At 45.7% G+C, this 23,114-nt stretch overlaps 1 protein-coding gene across 1 annotated transcript; it reads right to left on the bottom strand.

Annotated features, from left to right (window-relative positions):
- Positions 1 to 307: 307 nt before the first annotated feature.
- LOC144134364 (uncharacterized) lies at positions 308 to 13,825 on the bottom strand. Its single transcript, XM_077667288.1, has 7 exons — positions 13,644 to 13,825; positions 11,319 to 11,472; positions 9,810 to 9,931; positions 8,244 to 8,391; positions 6,570 to 6,746; positions 4,250 to 4,366; positions 308 to 463 (listed from the first exon to the last, which is right to left on the bottom strand). The coding sequence occupies exons 1-7, from the start codon at positions 13,802 to 13,804 to the stop codon at positions 314 to 316; spliced, it is 1,029 nt and encodes a 342-aa protein (XP_077523414.1). The 5' UTR covers positions 13,805 to 13,825; the 3' UTR covers positions 308 to 313.
- Positions 13,826 to 23,114: the final 9,289 nt, after the last annotated feature.

Genomic DNA, 23,114 nt, shown 5'->3' with positions numbered 1-23,114 from the left:
CCGCACTTCGTTTTTTTAGTCATTTCTCGATGATAAAGCTCCATTTTCGGTAAAAGTATTTTTAATGGTGTAGTTCATCGATACAGGGCAACTTAAATTGTCCTTTTTAACTAACCTCGCCTATTCCAGTTAACAGAGTTGATGTCAAGTGGCAGATCAAGAAATGAAGGCGCGCTTCACAACTCCATGTATAGCTAAGAAATCGAAATTCTCTTTAAGCGCAGTTTTAAGGTTGATGGTTCTTAAGCGTCATCTTCCCTTCTGAAGAAACAGTTTTTTTTACTCCTAAATGTTAGATTGGCACCGTTGGACTTCAAGGAATCCTAAACAACTCGTTCTTGATGACCTTGACACGGTGGAAGGGGTCAAACTCGCACTTTTCCGTCATGTCACCGAGGTGCGTGTTCAGCAGCAGCCAGGACATGTCCCCGCGCAGATTGCTGCTCCGCTTTAAGCTTCCCACCTGGGAAAAAAACGGACAAGAAAGGTTAGGCACATATGGGACACCGTGAAAGCTTATTTGCAAGACCCTTTCTGTGACATGTCTGCCCTCCACAATCGGGCAATTTTTTCTGAGGGTACAACGAGCGGATTGTCGGCTGGTTTTTGGCAATGATTTACCTTTTAGAAAGCTCATATTTCATAAAACATTCCGCAGCTCATTCTTCGCAAACAATGCACAAATGATACTTTCCTATGATCTGTACACCTAGTGTATATTTGAGTATTCGCCACCATAGTCAATGCTAAGGTACTGTTTATGCTTTGCTGGTGACCCTCTTTGGTGACTGACGCCCTGCCGTCATAACAATCCTTGATCATCAATATCGAAGCTTTCAGCCCTCTTCTGCCATCTCCTAGCTTGAGGATGAAAACCGAGACCTCTGGGAAATGTCGTGAACTTTCGTGAAGAGTGATTATTAGAGCACTCTACGGCTTCACAAATGTCCGTGGAAAATTACCAAATTGATATATCGCCGTGGAACCACACAGCCGTTTTTGGCTGTTATGAGAATATGATTTGTCGCCACTGCGTGTTGTCGTTCGTGGTGAAGCCCGCCACCCATCAGTGCGGCTTCGGTTGCTTCATTTTTCCACGCGCTACCAACTATAGCCGACTGTGGGCGGATTGCAGCGGGGTTACAGCAGGCCATCCGCAAAGCTAGACACCGCATGTTCATCATAATCTGTGCCCGTCGCAGGCACACCTCATAAAAGAACATAGTGGGCTTGCCGGCAGCGAAACATTGAGCGATAAGGAAGGAGCTATAGGGTTGAAGTCATTATAATCACCAGTAGCCTCACAAATCCAATCAGTCATCCCTCTTCTACGACAGGAGCAGGCACCCTGTCTCCACAGGTTTCGTGATCACATCTTCCGGAGGGACACAAAAAAAGAAGCGCAGGGTGACACCCCACTCCTCACAACAGGCTACGAAAAACGGCATGGTGACAAAATGACGTAAGGATATAAAACAGCATGACGACACAACAGTTGAGTGCAGTACACTTCAATACTGCGGGAAGGGATTAATCACGAATAGTCTGATCCGCAAAGGGTAAAACATAATCCATACGGCTGCCGCGTTGTGAGGATAGATTAGGTTGTATGGCAAAGTACTTAAGAAAATACCTTTTCTGCCAGTCGTGTACGCGATATTTTTCAAATGACCTTTAGTTTTTCAAACGCTTGATGAACTAGTTCTCTAAAGTACGAAAGCGCGGGCTCACATTAAGGTGTCTTCTAATGGCTCGAGTCGTAAGGTTATTGTGAGCCATTGCGCTGCCATCTCAATGAAAACCGGTTCACCAAAATTTACCCAGCGAGGTCAGTCAGAGTTTGGAGTCAAAAGAGAAAAAATAAAAGCAGGTGTATGTCCAGCCCAATTGCATTTCTTAGTTGCAGAGATTAACAAATTTTACTGGCTTTACCTGAACACCTGCACCTCCCACAGATTTGCTATTGTTAAGACGGTTGCATGCCGCCAGGCGCATACATCTTCCAGATGTCGTTTAGGTTAGGTTAGGTTAGGTTAGGTTAGGTTAGGTTAGGTTAGGTTAGGTTAGGTTAGGTTAGGTTAGGTTAGGTTAGACCCTTAAAGTCAAGCAAGTGAAGACTGGAAAAGCGCTAGTTCTGCCGCCATCATCATCGTCATAGCCTGACTACAACCACTGCAGGTCAGAGGCCTCTCCCATGTCTCTCCAATTAGCCCTGTCCTTTGCCAGCTGCACCCACCTTATCCCTGTAAATTTCTTAATCTCATCCGCCCACCTAACCTTCTGCCACCCCCTGCTGTGCTTGCCTTCTCTTGGCACCACTCCGTTACCCTTAAGAACCAGCGGTTATCTTGCCTTCGCATTGCATGCCCTGCCCAAGCCCATTTCTTCCTCTTGATTTTGACTAGGATGTCATTAACACGCGCTTGTTCCCTCACCCACTCTGCCCGCTTCCGGTCCCTTAACGTTACACCTATCATTTGTTTCTTTCCATGGCTCGCTGCGCTGTCCTTAACTTAAGCTGAACCCTTTTCGTTAGCCTCCACTTTCCGGCGCCGTAGGTGAGTAGCGGTAAGATAGAGGTTCGACAAAAGCATTTGTTGGGCGAGTTGGTGTTTACGATGATCCATAACTACAGCGCTGTGTGGTGTCCCTTCTTCATCTCTGTCCTGTCGTTTGCGCTGTAGTTATGGATGGGCAAGATAGAGGTGTTGTATACTTTACTCTTGAGGGATATTGGTAAACTGCCATTCATGATCTGAGAGAACATGCCGAATGCGTTCCACCCATTGTTATTCTTCTAGCTATTTCCATCTCATGATCCGGATCAGCGGTCACTACCTGCCCTATGTAAGCATATTCTTTTTACCACTTCTATCAATTGTGAACCACTGTTCCCTTGCTAGACTGTTAAAGATTATTCTGGTTATCGGCATGTTAATTTTAGACCCACCGTTCCGCTGTCTGTCTGACTCATTGAACATGCTCTGCAAGTCGTCTCCTGAGTGACCCAGCAAGGCAATGTCATCAGCGAATTGCAGATTATTCAGGTATTCTCCATTAGCTCTTATCCCGAACTGTTCCCAATACAGGCCTCGGAATACCTCCTGTGAACAGGCGGTGAACAGCATTGGTTAGAGCACAACACTGTGCTCTTTTTTCACTGCGGTGTTTCTTGTGTGGTATAGTGACACATGCTGTTTTGTCGTGTGCTCTTCTTCCACGACGCCCGTCTTTCAATCCGATTCACAGTCGTCTCGATTTCTCTTTGCATCGGAATCTGTTCCGCTGCTCTAGTACCCATCACGGGAATCAATATCAGCTGAGTATCGGAATATTGTAAGGCATTGCTTTGGAAGTATTGGAGGTAACGATCCATTCTTCCGATGCGTAGCAAAACCTTTCTTTTCCAGCCCATTCTTATTCTTCTGGTTATTTCCCTCTCGTGATCCGGATCAGTGGTCACTACCTGCCCTAAGTAGACATATTCATTTTAACACTTCCAGCAGCTCGCTACGAATTGTGAACTGCTGCTACCTTGCTGTGAAGGTTGTAGTGCGACTTCACATGACTCCGTCGACAAAGATACCTGTTCGGTGTGCCCACTGTATTATACGTGTAATGGCCAGCCTATTCACATATCGATATATGGCGTATGAAAATCACGTCACCATAATGCATGCTTCTTGCAAAGCGGCTTTACCTTATGACAGCCTGCCGAGGAGAGATCTACGGATATATTGACTGCAATATTGAAATCTTATAATATACCAAAAAATTGCCTTCATAAACTGCATCCCATTGAAAATGTATCAATCCAAGAATTGCTGCGTATTTATTATGTATACTCTTTAGAATGCTATTGAGTGCTGCATGCCATACGGCTTCAAAGAAATCAATTACAGTTCTAGCACGGTTACCGAACAACATACCTGCGCCATAGCCTACCAAGTAGGCTAACCAGTACGCCTTGAAGACGAAAGCTAAACAACGAACGCACTATATGGCACAATAATGGAAACCATCTGAAAGCACGAAGCACACGAAACCGAGGTGTCAGTCGTCAAAGCTAATCATAGCCAGCTTTGGCACTTCACAGACCTTGAAGAGGACATCCGAGCTCCGCAAATGTGAAAGGCAGTTTCCAGTTACTCCACGCTTGAATTACCTCGTGTATAGGGAAGGCCTCTCGGCTGACTCTCATTGTGGAAATGAGAGGTAGCGAACAATTAGCAGCTGCACACGAACCCACCTTGAGGTCCAGGGAGAGCTTGTCGTCCCACAGATATACAAAAAACCGCTGGCCAGGGGCGTGACCAACTTTCACTCCCGCTGTCAGCTGCCTTGTCAGTAGGAAGTTGGTGCAGGCCTAAAACATAAGGCAACAATAAGTACCAATTACACTCCGGAAATTAACGCTGCGCGCAGTCATAAATTCCATATTTAACCAAGTTCTGGTGGCGCAATAACGAAAATTGACAGCTAACTGCGACTCTATGAACTCTTCCTTAAGTCCGGTGTAGGCGTTTCTAGATGCACACAAATGGCATAGAAAAATATTGTTTTCAGTTTTCTTGTTATATACTGTCCCTTTTTGGCGCAGTCAAAACGGCAATTCACAATTGGAAGCGAGGGGCTGGAAGGGCAGGTAGTGTCCGTTAATCCGGATCATGCGAGGAAAATAATTAAAAGAATAAGAAAGGGGTGGAGCGCATAAGGCATATTCTCTCAGATCATGAATGGCAATTTACCAATATCCCTCAAGAGAAAAGCCTACAACAGCTGTATCTTACCACCACTCACCTACGGGGCAGGAACGTGGAGGCTAACGAAAAGAGTTCAGCTTAAGTTAAGGACAACGCAGCGAGCCATGGAAAGAAAAATGATAGGTGTAACGTTAAGAGACCGGAAGCGGGCAGAGTGGATGAGGGCACAAACGCGTGGTAATGACATCCTAGTCGAAATCAAGAGGAAGAAATGGGCTTGGGCAGGGCATGTGATGCGAAAGCAAGATAGCCGCTGCTCCTTAAGGGTAACGGAGTGGATTCCAAGAGAAGGCAAGCGTATCAGGGGGTGGCAGAAAGTTAGGTGGGCGCAGGAGATTAAGAGGTTTGCGAGCATACGGTGGGCACAACTGGCAAAGGACAGGATTACTTGGAGAGAAATGGGAGAGGCCTTTGCGCTGCAGTAGGCGTAATCAGGCGGATGATGAAGATGGGATTATTTTCATTGTGCTTCGTTTTCATCGCTACTAAATATTTTCTGTGATACAACAGAGAAAACGAATATAACCAGTTCTGCTAAAGTTCCTGAACTGTTGATCCGTCTCTAGCGCTTAGCATGTTGCTGACTGTATGCCCCGAACTCTTAGCAAATTGCAACCTCAGAACATGAAACCGCACAAAGTATCCCAAGTGTGAGAGTAAAGCCGTAGGTACGGAGTGTCGTAGCTAAGACTGCACTAAGGTTATGAAAACAACCTCCACATCACTTCTGCCGCATAGACGGCGCACCACGTCCTAGGAGCTCACAATGTTGTCACGAAAAATACCTGTTCTTTGTTCTCGACGGACCAATGCATAGTCACAAAAGATATATTGCGGGTGCAGGTCTTAAATGAGCTTAGTTGTTTGCTGGCTAAGATTTAAATGATTTTTTTTCTCCATCCATTTAACAATTAAGCCATTCAAACGATGCGTCGTTTTCTTTTCTGTTTATCTCATAACTATTTTAAGGAACAAACTAGGCTCGGATTGAAAATGCGTTATGTTCAAGCCTCTAGCTTCAAACACACTTCATGAACTCTCTGTGGGCTAGGCATAACACATTCATAAGGAAGTTTACAACGGACCATGTAGAAGCAAATAGAAACCAGAGCAAAACGATCGCTTGACTCACCTCGGTGCGTTCAGGAGCTGCGCCAAGAACTATAGTTGTTGGATCTTTAAACACGCAGTATTGTCTTGGTGCAATAAATCGGTAAATCAAGGAACTGCCGGCCAGTGCAGCGGTAGACTGCCCTGAACTGAGCGACACTGAAGAACCTGAAAGCCCTTACCTCAAGGAGGGCTTGTTTCTAGTGTCGTGCTTTGCGTCTAAAGTGTCAAGACTAATCCATGAATTACTACCCTGGTCCCGAAAACAATCTGCGCATCTCTTCAGCAGCATAGACAGCGCATCATATCCAATAGCTCTGAACATTGTAGTTAGCCGTGATCTACAGGTATCTTCATTGTTCTTCACGTGACTTCGTCCACAAAGATAACTGCTCAGTGCACCCACTGTATTATTCGTGTGGTGGCCAGCCCATTCACATATCGATTTATGGTCCATGAAAATCACTTCACCATAATGCTTCTTGCAAAGCGGCTTTACCTTATGACACTTTGGCAAAACAATCGGTACGTGTGGCAATATACATCAGCAACGCTTAGAGTACCTGCTACGCCTACACGCAAGATTAGCCTTTGACAAGCTTGAAAGAATGACGTCCTTCGGACAAATAAAGATTTTTTTCTCAGAAATACTCGGCCGGAGGTAAACGAGAAAGTTAAGAAAAGCCGCCAACTCACCACGATGTCCAAATGTGTGACTCCGTAGCGTTTGCACTTCGCGTAGGCTATTGCGTCGAGTTGCGACGCGGGATTGTCCATCTTGTAGTACAGGGTTCCCAACTCAAACGAGAGACCGAGCTTCGCCTGTGAATTACTGTACTGGACGTCTGCCGCCACCAGGGTCGCGTGGTTTTTCTGCGCACACAATTGCATCGCATTACCTTAACTAAGGACTGACCTTCAGAGTGTAAGCGGTCACTGCTTTGCCGGCTACAAACGGTGTTTCCGTTGTCGTATGTGAGCTGGCTCGGCGTAATGGGATGTGCTACTCCCGGCCTGGGTCCATATATCTACCGTCCCAGCAAAAATACCCGTGGTTTAAAAAATGGTGCAGGGCCCTGAACGAGTGAAACCTATTCTGTACTGAAGCAAATATTTTTTTTAAATGACCTAATTATTCAGCACTATTTACTTAAGTTTGGAGAACAAAGAAAAACATTACACTGTAGGCCAGGCGACTTTCAACAACACTCCGTTAGTTTCACCCGGCCGGGAAACTAACGGAGTGTTGTCTGTTACATTTAGTCGGGACACCAGGTTTATGCGGCCTCGGCTGTGCCGACAGCTTCGGCTTGACCGGATATAAGCGGCCTCACTGTTGTACAGTTTATGGCAACAACTTAAAAGAAATCCCCTAAGTTCCTTGGTTTCTGTGACATATACTAAAAAGCCTCCTTGTTATATCGAAACTAAATCTCGCGCTCTTGGCCTGCTCCGCCAAACAGCTTTCCCAGGAGGTCCTTAGCACGAAGGATAAGTTTGCTTGGAGGCTGGCGATCTGGTGAATACACCATTCCGCATCCCGCGATCAAGGTGTCACAACAGTGGCTGTCATCTGCTTTTCCGTCGTGAACGAGTAGGGAGACCTAAATGTTTTTCTCTTAAGTACATGCGAGTGTTTCAACAAGTTCACTCGTCGGCATGGGAAGTCTGAACGCTTAGGTTGTGAGGCATGGCCCTTGAGGAGACGCCGCAATAGATATCGAGGCGACGTTGTACGGACTAGGCCGCCATATCTGATCGCTGCCGAATATTGTAACCACGTGTTCTCTAAAGTGTACATTATATATTAAGAAATAGGTCTGGTGGTGAATTTTCGGGCACCAGTTGCCACCACCAGTTCCATAAGCCTTGGTTGGACAATCTAAACACGACCTTTTACTGAAGGTCTCTAATGTGCGGCGTGCAACACACGACTCTGCGACAGGACTTTTGCGTCCGCTGCGTAGAGCGCACCCGTACAGAAATCCATGTCCAAATGCAAGCTTTCTGTAGAGCATAGGGGTTTCCTTATTGGCTTGTTTTTCGCAGTTCGCAGTCAAAGAGTGACACAAAAATCATTACTATTCCAAAAGCTGCGGTCAGGCCCTTACGCACTCAGAGCATGGATGGGCAAACTGGGACTAACTGCACCAGAAAATCCTCGCGATGACCGTTTAGTACCAGGGCAGATCCTGCGGGTTGCTTTTTGAGGGACTAAGGTTATAGCAACACAACTAGTTTCAGAAGTGCTGACCGACCCTCAGTAAAGTGATAAGTTTCTTTCTGGCTTAAGCTGCAGAACACGATAAAAAGGAAGGGACAGGACCCCACTGGATTACACAAGTGGCGCCAAGAGTCCAAGCGACTCACCAGGTCGGGGTAGGCCTTAGCGACGCTTTTCGCCGGCTCTCCGAAGGTCGATGAGTCGAAGGCGCTGGGTGGCGCGGCGTAACACATCTCGTCGCTCCCCTGCCAACCAGTGGAACTGAGGGCAATCACCGTGTCCGCCATACTATCCCTGCACACGAACGGGGCCCAAGCCGGTTCTTCACCGTCCTTCCATTGGGACACTACCCGACATGAACGCGCGGACGTACATCAAGAAAGGGCCCAGCCCTTATAGAAATGGTCTGTAGACAGTCTATAGAATTTTTCTAGGCTCTATTACTGTCCTATAGATATTTCTTTTTGTCGGTTTATAGTCTATGGACTGTCTATAGAAAAACGCTAAGAAAAGTGTATGGCCATAAATCTATACATTTCCTATAGACAGTCAATCGGATTTGTATTGCCTATAGGCTGTTCTCTAGGATTTGTCTATAGAGAGTCTATGAACTTTGTAGACAGAAATCTATGGACAGTCCACAGACTGCTTAAAAAACTTTTGTAAGGAGAAGGAGGAGGGGGAGGAACTTTAATGGAACAAAAGAGGTGCGAATACTGCGTCCGGCTCGTCTCTTTTTTTCATCCCCTAAACGGAAGAAGCAAAGAACTGCTTTGCAGAAGCAAACTGGAAGTGTGGTCCGATCGGGCCTGCTTAGTGTGCGCACTTATCTTGGCACAAAAACGGTTGGTTGGAAAACTGCCGCTTTCCCTTCGCCCAGGTGTAGAGCATAAAGCAGTTCTTTTCGGGGTGACTTCGACGTCCTCGGCATAAAATCGTCCCTACACTTGTCGACTTAACCACCTGATACTGACACCTACCCCCTTACACCAGTTTATCAACGTCTCTGCCCACAGTTAAAACACGCAATATATGTCCACAAACGTCAACCTGAGCCCCAAAAGCACTAGCTTTTACCTAGCCGGACCATTGACAAGGTTTAGCTTCACCAAGAAGCGTTGTAATGGGAATGAAAACAGGTGCGGCTTTAGATGTGCCGTCGTGGCCAAATTTGAAAGGCAACAAAGTTTGAGCATTCATTCATTGAGTACTCTATCTTTATGTGTGATATGTGCCGTCGTGGCCAAATTTGAAAGGCAACAAAGTTTGAGCATTCATTCATTGAGTACTCTATCTTTATGTGTGACAAGTATAGTTTTTTTTCTTTTCTACACAGCTTTCCCCTAAGCGCGTAATATCTGAAAGTGATTTTGGTACTCAGTGGAAAAATTGAGAAAAAAATTGCAATTTTGTGCAAAACGTTTGCTCCCTTCCATACTGCTCCTGAATGCACACGCGTCCTCATACTGAGCGCCAGCAGCGAAGCAGACATTTCATGTCATCTGCACTTTATGGACACCTTCAAGGTTGCTCTACACTCCAAACATGAATACGCCTATGTGGGAGTAAAAGAGGAGTAAGCTGTTTTCTGGCGCACTCCCTTCTGCTTGGAGTGTACACTGTACGCGTTTATCACAGAGGGGCACATGCTACAGTGTCATTATGAACTACGTGCAGTTCTTTACACTTTATCTCGAAATGGGTGCACTCACTCGACGGCCGATTTAAATTGGCTCTGGTAGATGTTCCACGCACCGTAGGCGTTGTAGTCGTAAAGGCCGATGGCAATTATTGTCTTTTTATCGTGGTTGTTTCCTTGTATGTCTTTGAATTTCTGCAAGCGGGTTAAATGGGAGTGAGTATGTATCGCAGAGTCTTGACCACATTCATAAGGTTTGAATCCCTTTCTCTAGAACCAAAACTTTTTTTCAGTCAATCGTACCACGCACATCGAATGAGTGGAATCACCTTTCTTCTTCGACGACCACCATCACCGATCATCAATTATTCAAGAACGTTCTCGCTAGCATTGTATAACTAGGATACATTTTATATTTTGCTATCTTTATTTTCTCCTGAACGCCTTAGCTAACGATGTATATGTAGAAGTCATGTTTGTACCTTGTCTGATTAGTTAACTCCAGTTTGTTAAATTTTATTTTACTTTTTTTGTAACCATTCCCCCCTATAATGCCGTAGTGGCCCTGAAGGTATAATAAATAAATAAATGAATAAAGAAATAAATAAATAAACTAGAATCACAAAGCCGTAGCCAGCACAGCCAGGACCGTTAACCATTGCATTTGGAAAGCTTTTAGCTTGCATATTCTCGCAATATTTAGTAAGAATGCCCGCCAAAGACTTTCCCGATTTTTCTGATATGTCTACGCCACCTTTTGTAACACTCTGCAATGTAAAGCTTTCGCCAGCTTCAGATCGGAGGGTACCTCTTAAGAGGCATTTATCTCTTAATATTTGCTCATATTGAATGCTCATCCGACATGTAACAGCAAGCTATGACCATGTTACTTCAAACTTCCCGCTGTTTTCCACTGATCTTGGAACAAAGTTTGTGAAGGAGAGGATCATTCGGGTATCTCGGTAAAATATTGCACAGGATATTTTCCTTGCTTAACTCGATCACAGGATTCATGCACATGTGATGCGAACGAAAATGTAAATGCTGTTTTGCTGTCATTTTGTTTATGACGGGAACGGCAAATCAGAAAACTTCGCAGTAAAGGACTTTAGAAAATTCATTTATTTGCCCACAGCGGGGATTACTTCATATTTAATCGGTGTGTAATTAGATCAATCAGATTTCGACTCTATAGTGATAAACCTCTCACTTCCCTAAACCAGACATTGGGCGTACTCGGCTGAAATTCATTAATTTATTTTTATTCACATATTCATATGGCGATGAAATCAACGTGCAAAAATCGCAGTCAAAATATTCTCTACTTTTTTACAAGATTGCGTTTCATAAACTTTTTATTCCTCTTCGTAGCAATCATCAGAGGTTATCCTCGGTTTATTCATATGACGACGAAATTAACGTTCCGAAAATAGCAAATTTTTCTCATTTCTCCTAATGTTCCGCTTCGTACACTCTTCACTGATCCTGTTCGTAGAGTTTGTTGTGGGCGATCTTTGGATGCTACAGTGTCCACCGTGTTGGTTTCCCAATCCAGCAAGAGCCCATCCTCCCCTGCACTAACCTGCAGCAGCTGCTTGGCCTTGTCCACAAGAGCCACCAGGTTCCTGGCTTTGGTCACAACGTTTAGAAGGCCGTAGTTCCTCATATTCATACTGGCGAGCGCGTTGAGCTCCATTATCACCTTCGGGTCTTCGAAATGCTGAGCGTTCACGAAGCTGGAACAGAACAGAATATAATATAATAGAATAGAATACAACAAATCCGCCTCAGATTCAGCGAAAGAAGTCTCGAAAGTGCACGGGACGAGTGTTCAGAAGAGCGGCGGATCGGGCTAATTGGTGCACGTTTGATATTTTTCAAAAGCGCTAAAACAACACGACGAGAGTATATGCGCCACTACCATAGATACGCCGTTTTGCCACAAGGTTGACGAGGCCGTAGAGCATCATGCTCGTCCTCTCCGAGTCACTGTCTTTCAATCCTCCTGTATGGCTTTTTTTTTTCGAAGGTTAAAACTTGTATTATTTGCCACGGCACTCCACATCACCTTCTGGAATAGCCACCAGAAATATCTGCGACCCCACACCCGACATCACCGCAGTAATTCACAGGCTAACAATGTAGTCGCACGAGGTGTCACAGGAAACCCTTGACAGCGACCACCATATCGTTCAGTCCCGGCTCACACGCGACACCAAACAAAATGACACCAGAGCTGGCTGGACCCGGACTTCCTCTACATGCACACCGCAGCCTGATGAAACAGTAGAAGAAGCAGATTCGCAAACTTCGCCTCAATATAGTTGCGCTCGCGCAACAGGCCGCCAAATAGGCCGCACAGCTCGCGCAAACTCAGTTGTTCTATGCAATTCTCTCCGGGGTACACTAGGAATCAAACGCACCTGGCATATTTTGGCGGCGCTTCTTGGCTGCAACACCACGAAAACGCGCACGAAAACGGAGACGCACCGCATCTTTTTTACTCGAGACGGCCAAAGACACGGACGGACCTGAAACGGTTTTAGTAACCATCCCCTTCCATCCAGTGCATTATAAGTAGAATAACTGCTTAATAAAACTAAGCCGATTGATGCCACACTGAACCAGACCCCAAGGTAACGTAGTCACGCAGTTTCACAGCACAATAACAGTACCAGGAGGCGCCCAAGGCCGGACAGGTGACGTGTCCGCGCGCGGTAAGTTATCGAAGAGCGCCATTAGGTATAGGTATGCAGTAAGATACACACACACGCGAACACACGAAATTTTACACACGATATTCAAGTTAATAATAAGTGTGATCGTTGTTGCAAATAATTCGAAATATTCTGGTTCCATGTATCTGGGCACGACTATATACTTTCGGCATCAAACACGTTTTCTGCTATAACGGCTGCGCAAGCACTTGGCCGCCGCAAATGAAAACTCGTCCATGGAAAAATGAAGCTTCGTTAAACTTTATAAACATAGTGTAAAAGATGATTTATGAGGGTTCAACGTCTCAAAGGAATCGAGGCTATGAGGGACGCCGTAGTGAAGGGCTGCGGAAATTTCCACCACCTAGAGTTCTTTAACGTGCACTGACATCGCACAGTACACTGGCCTCTAGAATTTCGCCTCCATCGAAATTCGACCGCCGCGGCAGGGATCGCACCCGCGTCTTTCGGGTCCGCAGCCAAGCGCCTTAACCACTGAGCCACCGCCGCAGCCATGCAGTGTAAGTGAATCCACTGGCAATTGCGGCAATGGTTAAATCTGGAACGTTTCTTATTTACGACAGGGCCCAAAGTACGTTGTACCTCTCCTAACACCCTGGGAAAAAATTTATAATAGTTAAGATAGTCCGACGCGATAAACTGCATAATCAGAATGCTCTTTTAGGATCGTGCTTTTCCGTTTCGCGTGTTTCCTTTTTGCCGCATTCCACTGCCTGAAAAAAGCTCCAGTTAAATTTTGCTATACTTTGGCTAGATTTATAGCCTGCTAATGAGCCGAATTCACCGCTCTCTAGGGGGGGGGGGGGGGGGGGGGGGAGGCGTCGCTGCGCCTGCAGCTCCACCTTCGCCGATGCACATCTGCACTCTTGCCTCTCACCGAAGCGCCGTTCTACACGCTCAGCTGGTACCTCGCTGCAGCGGCCAGAGGCTTCACTCGGTGGCTACGCAGAGACACACGCAAGCACTCATGCTGCTTACGCAGTAAAAAACTGTTGCCCTATAGGACCACCTTTTTGGCACTTAGTGCCAGAACACCAATAAGGTTGTTTACAACAACTGGTTGCAAGCCGCGTGGCCCTACCCCCTAAACATTACCTGGAGCTGCAGCCTCACTCCCAGAAATACCAGAGGCATGGAATGACACATCAACCCACTATCATCTCTCTTACTTGATGTCGAATGCTATGCCGCCCTTGGTCGTGTTGCGGTTGTGGATCTCCGCCCGGAACATTCTCCAGCTGGTGTCGACGCGTGAGCCGTGCAGCGCACCTTCGGAGACAACGACGTCGCTGTAGTAGAGGTAGTGGCAAAGGCCGTCGGGGGGCACCATCGCCGGCAGGACGGCGAGGTCTCCCACTGTGCAGACCAGCTCCGTCACCGAGACTGCGCCAATGTGCGAGACAACACATTTGTCAGCTGTATGCTTCTTGAACAGGAGCTGAAAACAATCTGAAGTTGGCATTTAGCGGTAAACTACCACGTTCTAACGACAAAAGAATTTACTTACAATGAAAACGGACCTTTCACAAGCTATAATTTTTCAGAACATGAAGTGTAGCTTTCGCTACCCCCGGCCATTTCTCTAAGCAAACTGTGAACGTCAGAACTGCTTTTAGCGGGAGGATCCACGCGGGTAGTCCACACTGCCCTTAAAGTCCTAGCGGTGAAAATGTAGCCACTATTTGCTAATGACATCATGAATTTGTTTGAAGTGGCGGGAAAATTTTATATCTAATTCTCTGAACACAAGCACGCCTGTTGCTGCCGGACAGCTAGGCATCAAGGGGAACAGGCTGGTGGGAGCCATAGTATTGAGTAATAAAAGAAGAAAATTGGACTGATTTCTCCTGAATGCTCTCTTAAGAGCACACCAGGACCAAAAAAGCCACCCAAACTTTAAAAACAACGCCCTGGTTATCCCGTACTTTCTATATGAGAAATCATTCTCAAATTTAGTGAAGAAATAACCGGTAAATTCGCAAGTTTATGCAAAAAGTTTGTTGTCTCTCATATTGCTCTTCACAGTACTTATAGCGTGAAATGGCTCCGTGACGTCAGGTCTACGCCGCCCTGCTCTTCACCTGAGCTTAACCTCCGCGTGTAAAGCATGAACGCATATATATATTTACAGCTAGAAGACCCAGACGGAGGCGGGGACGGTGGCTGCGATGTTGTCATTGGTGGCATGGGCGTCCCTGGTGACATAGGCGACGTACCGTGCGGAGGACCATCTGGTATAACTGGCGGCACGTGAGGTGGTGCCGGCACACCCGGACCGGGCACCAGTGGTCCTGTGGAAGCAGGAAAGAAAACGTCTATGAAGACTTGATACCAGTGTAACTAGAAAGCCGCCTGTCCTGAATGCTGACAAGCTAAGGGGGGTGCGGCGCCCTCAATTACTATCCGTCTGTCTTTGCGAGCAGACACTTTTGTGGCAATATCAAAAGGGAAATTTGCTACCAATCCCGTGCGATCTACGGGTAACTGCTCACAGCTGCGTTACTGGCAAAGTCCAGAGCAAGCGCCTGGAGAAAATTCACAGAATGCCACGAGAAATGAACAAAGGCTCCAAGATTTAAAGCCCCACAAAAAACTGGATAGACGCCACAAGACACTAACAGTTAAACACAAACTAGAAACTGCAATCGCGAAAAAAGCAAATATTATTTTTCTTTATTTATGTTTGGTTATTACGGCTGCTAGTCCGTACAGCAGACCAGGAAGGAAAAACAAAGTCAGCCTTGACGCAGACACCTGAGTTGTTTTATCTGTACGTACTTCTCTTTTGACTTAATTAAAAGTTTATATCCATTCAGGTTTTTTGTTCATTACTATCAAGTAAATCTTTATTCTGAAATCCTGCTCATAAAAAGGGAGGATTGTAGGGCCAGTTGGTTCATGATTCAAGACTCAAAACGGCGCGAAAAACGAGACAAGATATAGAGAAGCAACGCACACAGCACCGAACTTACAACAGAGTGTATTTCATGCGAAAGCGCAATAAATACAGGAAGTACACATAAAGTAAACTAAAAGAACACCATTATATAAGATTGATACTATTGCAGGTCAATATCTAAAAAGGCTATCTCTTTTCTCGATATGCGAAGAGACGGCACGCTCAAGCTCCTGTCACCTCTCGTGTGGATGACGAAAGCTTCGTACAGTTCTCGTTTTTGTTGGCTTGCGCACGTGCGCAGCACTTTGCTTTGGTTGAACTGGAGAGTGCATTTGCATGTTGTCACATGCTTGGCGAGTGTGATCCCTCTGCCTACTCTGACATCATTAGCGTGCTCTCTAAATCTGTCATTTAAGCAGCGGCCAGTCTGGCCAACATAAGTGGCACCGCATGACAGAAGGATTTCATATATCACCTTGCTTTGACAGTCAACATATTGCGTCACGTGCTTAGTGATGCAGGATTCTCGTGCGCAATTTTTGGGTGCCGAAAACACTACACGCACACCACCTCGTCCCGCAATCTTTTTCAGCCGATGGCTGACGCCATGGACATAAGGGATGGCCGCTGTCTTGACCGAACTTCGCTCAGGCTGTTTGGAGTCGACTGGTCTACGCAGTTTATTCAAAAGATGGCTGGCAATGCTGTTGACGATAGCCTTCGGATAACCAGCAGCACTCAGTCTTTGAGCTTGCGCCTCTACACTTTCGAAAATGCGGTGGTGACAGGACCTGTTGAGGGCATTCCTTAAAGCACTCACAGCTATTCCGCGCTTCACCACTTTGGAGTGCGCCGAAGAATAGGGTAGAAAGCCATTCTGCAAACGTGCAGCGTACTTCCTACAGAGGTGCCTGTCTTCCAAAATGAGCCTTGTATCGAGGAACTGCAGTTGGTTCTCCTCAGGCACTTCTTTGGTGACTTCAATGTCACGAAAAATGCTTGTAAATAGGGTATGAAAGTCCTCAACTTCCTTTGAGAAGCCGCCGCTTGAATGCCTGAAGATTATCAAGTAGTCGTCAACGAACCAAAAAACCCGCTCGACATTTCTGTCGTGAAGGGCCTCGTTCAATCTTCTGTCAGCTCGCGCAACCAAAAGGTCACTTAGCAAGGGCGCAATGCAGGATCCTATGCACACCCCTTTTCGCTGGACGTACAGCTCTCCCTCAAACTCAACGAAGGTAGAACGCAGGTAGAAGGACAGCAGCTCGAGAAAGCTTTCAGTGTAGACGCCGCAGGAATTTGGAAAGCGGTGCTGTGTGTCTTGCTTCTCTTTATCTTGTCCCGTTTTTCGCGCCGTTTTCAGTCTTGAATTCTGCTCATGTTCGCTAACACCGGCGGCAACCAATATGGTAGCGTTCCTTGGCTACCTACCGCTTGACGAACCCAATAAATGGCGCTCTAATATGGCGCGATTGTAATTGATACCATTATGTACGCTATCGCCAGAAAATATAAGTTCTCAGGCAGACCTCTTGAACTAGTTTTCAGGTTGGCAGCTACAACTTTAAATATGTCATCTTAAACTTAAATCAACCGTTTTTGAAGCATTCGGTCGTTAATGCTGCGAGTGTTTTTGTAACATAGAGCATGCCAACCTCACAATGGGACCGCAGAGTGTTAGCGCAGCCTCCTATCCGCGATTAAATCCCGAACCGCGAGTGCTATTCGTTGGCCCTGAGTTCGTGACCGTGTAACATGCGAACTCCGGCCTGTGCTCTGATATGAGAACTTCCCCACAGGGAAATTATGTGAACGAATACATGCCATGCTGAAAAGAAGAAGAGTCATATATTCACCTGACGTAGTAGTCGCCTTACTTCGCCGGCCAATCACAACTTCCACTGGCCAAGGAGGTGCCGGAAGGCTTCCGCCACCGCCGCCGTCATCGCCAATGGCGTTGGGATCGTCAGTGATGTCTTCGTCATCGTTGTCTTCTGCGTTCGCATAACGAACGAACACATGGCATGCCAATATATTTTTTTTCAGTGCCAATAGATGATCAGCTGGAACTTGTTGGAACTGTGCCAAACGTTAAAGAACTACTCGCGAGAAAACTTCAACATTAATCTCTCGAGGGCCACTATTCACTCGTATAGTTCCTTCTAATTTATACAGTTACGGCCGCCGCGGTGGCTGAGTGGTTATGGCGCTAGGCTGCTGGCCCGAAAGACGCGGGTTCGAACCCAGTCGCGGTGGTCGAATTTCGATGGAGGCGAAATTCTAAAGGCCCGTGTACTATGCGATGTCAGTGAACGTTAAAGAACCCCAGGTGGTCGAAATTTCCGGAGCCCTTCACTACGGCATCCCTCATAGCCTGAGTCGCTTTGGGACGTTAAGCCCCAATAAACCAACACGAACCTATACAGTCACGTGCCTGGGCGTGCAAAACTTATAATTTTTATTTGCAGGAAACTGCCCCCAAACAATTTACGTGCTAAATATGGCCTGTTTTACTGGAGCACATCTAAGGATTACCCTTCAGAAAATGTCAGGACAGCAAATATCTTAGGGGCTTCGTGAAGCTAGAACTACCATTTTTGAAGTTTTAATTGATCTTGTTTGGGATAACGATGACTTTTTCAACTTTACAAGCTTTTACATTAAAAAAAACTGACAGGTACTTTGCTGCAGTCTATGCATGTGGATTGCACAGCAAGACGAACTTGTGAGGATAGGCCAACTAAAAGACAAATCATTGACTAAAACTGACAAATCAGGCTACTCTTATTTGGTTTTAGGGCGTTAGGTTACATCCACAGACTGAAGGCGCTCAACTCTGTATGCGAGCGCAGCTTTCAAATGGTCTGAATTCTTATTGTGGTGCCGAATATTGAAGATGGGCAATGGACCTCTCAAACCTCGTTAAGTTGGCTTTTCCTCTTTGCACATTGAAAAAATGGCGCAGCTCGGATTTCTAATGCAGCAAATACAGACCACGTTTTTTTGTATTTTGTGATTTTGAAGACGTTGGTGTGATTCGGGAGCGGGTACTAAGCGCAATGACGCCATTTCACAAATATGCAACGTGAAAAAGCGAACTGAATGAGGCTTCTAAACAGTATTTTTGCCTTAATTCCGAAAGTCTAAAAACTGCGCTCGCCTCCGATCTGGAGGGCCTTCAATTTCGCAGTATAATCTTGTACCCCAAAAACCCGGTATTCGAAAGCTGATTAGCTAACTTCAGTTAATTAGACGTCTTTGTTGTGCTGCACCAAGTACAGAATGACCACTTTGCTTTACAATCCATCTCCACGGACGGCACTGATGTATCTCTTACTGTCTCTAAGTAAAGGTTAAACAAAAGCATCCTGTAATCACATCCTAAGTCGCCGAGAAGCTACAATTTTGCAGCCGAATAATCCATGTTTTACTTCGAATACTGTAAAAAAAGGATGAAATACGAAGTTTAAATTTCCCAGCATTTCAGTGGTAGATGAAGCGCCCTTCAAAATTCATGCGCAGACTGTGCATTTGTTTTTCATGTAGGTCATCTTAATCAGTCTGGTAGCATATATTACCTAAGAAAAGCTGCGGGCCATGTTTCCCTATTATATGAAATGCATTGCCTGGAAGATGTAGCTATGAGTTATATGAGCAGTTACTTATTCGCACCCAACTAAGCGTAAGTCGTACGTCTACAAAGTAAAACTATGCAGTTCTCTCATAAAATTCACAGTTCCTGGTCTCGGGCTCGAACTTGTGACCGCCGATATTCTTGTTTAGTCGTTCTGCCAACGCCGCGAGCCAGGACGGCTAGCAATTGGCACCGCGAAACGATACTGATCAACAACTCGAAGCGAGAACGGTCTTAGTCCAGTGTCTTAATGCGACAGTACATCTCTTGCGATAGCACATGTCCAGTGTCTTAATGCTAGAGCACATATTCGGCGGCTGACCTGGTGGTGTGAGAACAAAATTTCGTTCGGCGGCAAGCACTGCTACGTTAACGAAGTTCCCATCAGTCGATTTAATGCGACAGCGCAGGCTGTGGAATAATTAACGCGGGAAAAAGAAGAAGCAGTAAGGAGCAAAAAGAAAGAAGAGGTTCTAAGGAGGCTTCTTTGTTTTTCAACTACACCTTGGCCAATCCCCCCACGTGGGTATGTGCCATATACCCGGGGTGAAGAAGAAGAAGAAGAAGAAGAAGAAAAAGAAATAGAAAAGGAAGAAGAAGAAGAAGAAGAAGAAGAAGAAGAAGAAGAAGAAGAAGAAGAAGAAGAAGAAGAAGAAGAAGAAGAAGAAGAAGAAGAAGAAGAAGAAGAAGAAGAAGAAGAAGAAGAAGAAGAAGAAGAAGAAGTTGCTAAATGGCCTATGTCAAGCTGCGCGCAGTTTCTCCCACGCTGTCGCGTACTAGTTGCTGAGGGTTGACTCAGGAGTTTGCAAAGTTTCTTTAGGGGTAGCCCCCAAAGTGGAGTAGGCATTGCCAACAATAACGCATAATCTGCGGAGGCACCTGCCACGTGCGTGAAAAGCGTGCAGTCGAAAATAGTTTTAGTTGGCTTCAGGAGCAACCCCTGCCGTATCTGAGCGTGGCAAAACTTAGCACATCTGTGGGCACATGGATATTTTGTTTTCGGAGCACGGCTTCACGTCTTCTGTAAGGTGCATCTTCATTTCCATGACCGTTTTGTTAACATTGACCTATGGTCCAGCCCCCAAAGAGCTTTTTCTGCTCCTCCCTTCCTGAAGTTTTCACCACACTACGCAGTCTGCAGCAGAAGGATGGTAGTGTGCACTGACCGTAATCTGCGACAAAGGCAAAGGCGACCACCGCAGCAAACCCGAACAGCACCAGGATGGCCAAGAGGGCGACGGAAACGGTTTGCAAGGCGATGTCGCTGCAAGTTTAATTTCTGGAGTGACTATTCAGAGAGCAGGGGTTTCTTTTGGTTTGTTTCCTGCGCGCCCTTACCGAAGCAGGCACGATCATTCCGTATTCATCGATTTATAGGTCTGCTGCTCTTCTCAGACGCCGTGTCAAAAACTGACGCAATGAAATCATAACCGTCAGCTTTCAATGTCGACTTATAATAGAAATATAAGCACTTAAAGTAATAACTTTGAAATTCGCCTGTTTTTAGTATGATTGCAATGATAACACGCTAACTATTGTAGTGTTTCTTCGTCCCGGCAGCGTTGGCATGATGTTCTGAAAAGCGCGTTACGCGTGGAAATATGGATTGAAATTAACTGAAGAGAGGACTCGTAATAAGAATTTAAAGTCGCCGTGTGTCTCACACAACATAACTTTATAATGTGACTGATTTTAGGCAAAGAAATACTTCCATAAATTTTAACCTCGGTTCGAACCGACTCCCTGTGGGTCGCCAGCCAGGCGTCCTATCGACTAGACCACGTAGACAAATTGATTCCGCAGAGATAAAGGGGATGGAGTGATGTGTGTGTGGTGTTGGCATAAATTTTAAGTTTTTTATTGTGCTAATTAGTGGAGGCAACTAGAGATTTCCTAATTAGCGAGATACTAAATATAAGAACATTATGGGCATAAACTTCAGTGTCAGAGAGTTGATAGATACAAATAAGGATACTGTACGTGTTGGGATAAGTGTGATAAATATGTGAATAAGAAAAAAGAATATGACTTAGTGCGATGGTAAACCACTGATGGGAGCCATTAACTCTATCGCATCATACCCTAAATATTAGAGAGTACACTTATGCTCCACCTTAAAGGTATGACGCGATAGTTTAATGGGTTAATTCCTATATATGCAGAAATTAATTCTCTCTTACCCGACCGCGGCGGCTGCGTTTTTATGGAGGAAAAACGCTAAGGCGCACGTGTGCTGTGGGATGTCAGCGCCCGTTAAAGATCCCCAGGTGGTCGAAATTATTCCGGAGCCCTCCGCTACGGCACCTCTCTCTCCCTTTCTTCTTTCACTCCCTCCTTTATCCCTTCCCTTACGGCGCGGTTCAGGTGTCCAACGATATGTGAGACAGGTACTGCGCCATTTCCTTTCCCCAAAAAACCAATTATTATTATTATTACTTTCATAGATCCCTGGGAGTCCTTATACTTCTCCTGGTGCAATGGTGCAGCGGTTAAGCGATGCGCCACTGCCCTGCGATGGCAGGTGCTCCCAGCGGTGGGCCTTGTTCGGCCCAGGTTGCTTTTCCCGAGCGAGAAATGATAAATTTAACTGCCACCTGGCACGGTGGGCATGTTGTCATGAGACCGCAAGGTCACGTGACCTATGTGGCTCACCTGCCTCCTAGATTGCTCTCTGAGGACCACCTGCCAGGTCCATGCTCGTGATCTATCGCTCACAATGCCGACACCGGACTTTCTGGCTAACAGGGCCTTTAACGTTATCGCGTTAAAAAGCGGAGCTTAATAGTGTTCCTTATTTTTTAGATGTCGGCCATAGCACCTCAAGGTCCACCTGTCAGTGGTAGACGAACAAGGAATGGCTCGGTAAAACGATATATTGAAAAATTCGGCTGCTTTAACAGTAGCCTATAATAGAGTATATAACATGCGTCGGGCAATTAAGGGATTTAAAAGTTAGCACTGTCCTTAATCACCACAACCGACCGCTACAGAAGAAATCCTAAGGCTTTCTGTTATGCTCCAGTCAGTTTGATACCTTTGTCTTTGCAATGATATCCGTACAAAGCAACTTGAGCAAAGGAAACGTTAGGCATCTCTACGCCAGTGTGTCCATTAGGATGCTAACAACGAAAATGTTCAGCCGGTAGACGCCATTTCATTTCAAAAGGGCGCCGCAGACGCCAGCTGTGGAAACGATGCTTATAAATCTGTACCCGAAATAAGAATATCCAGTCTTCCAAGTACATTGAACTGTTTTCAGCCCCAACATTAGAAAATTCAGCCCCTCGGAAAATTACCCCAAAATTGTGTTTTCCCCTCAAAACAGCGTAGCTCTTATAACCCATACGGCGAAGCTGACCAAGTTTAAGTGTATAGCGCCTTGTCGTCGCAGTTGTGTAATATAACCATAAACTCCGTCATTTATTAGAAAAGGGAATAATTCTTGTGCAGTGCGACATCGATAATTGAGGGAATATTGGTTTCCGTTCTAAATTTCGTATCGCTTATTCAAGCAGCATAGTGGAACAGTGGAATAGACGTTGCCAAAGTCTTTCTAACTGAAGCTTGGCTCTGCAGTGAAACGCTCTATACCATCCGTGCATATAGAAGTAAGGGATTGCGGAGCCCGTATGAGAATAGAAAATGTAAGAAAATCTGTGCCTTCTATAACTTTTTGACAAGATTTCTGTCTGCTTTCGGATTTCCGTATGACTTGCTTGCTGTCATACAAAGTCTGTACGTATTTCAAATTTTCACATATGATATGTTTAAGCCATGTTCCTTTCATATAGGCCACAAGGAACACAGAGTATTTTAAGAATTCTTAAATGAGACTTCTTACTAGACTGCAGCCACTTTTATCACTTTGATCCCAACTGAACTGCAAAACATAAGGAATGTGGATGGAGGCAAGCCACAGACATGGACAGCAAGGACAGGCGAACATGTTTGTTTTCGCGCGCCATGTGTTTTCTGCCAGCGGCTTCTTGCTGTCCGGTACTGCGAATACCCCGCACTGTACGTTGTCATAGAACAGACTCCAGAGTGCGTGTGCAAAGAGCTCTGCAGCGATGTTGTATTAGTCTCCTGGTGGCATTATGTGATTGC

Source organism: Amblyomma americanum, chromosome 5, assembly GCF_052857255.1.
Source record: "Amblyomma americanum isolate KBUSLIRL-KWMA chromosome 5, ASM5285725v1, whole genome shotgun sequence".
In the NCBI taxonomy this organism is placed as follows: domain Eukaryota; kingdom Metazoa; phylum Arthropoda; class Arachnida; order Ixodida; family Ixodidae; genus Amblyomma; species Amblyomma americanum.
This window is presented reverse-complemented; position numbering and strand designations above follow the sequence as displayed.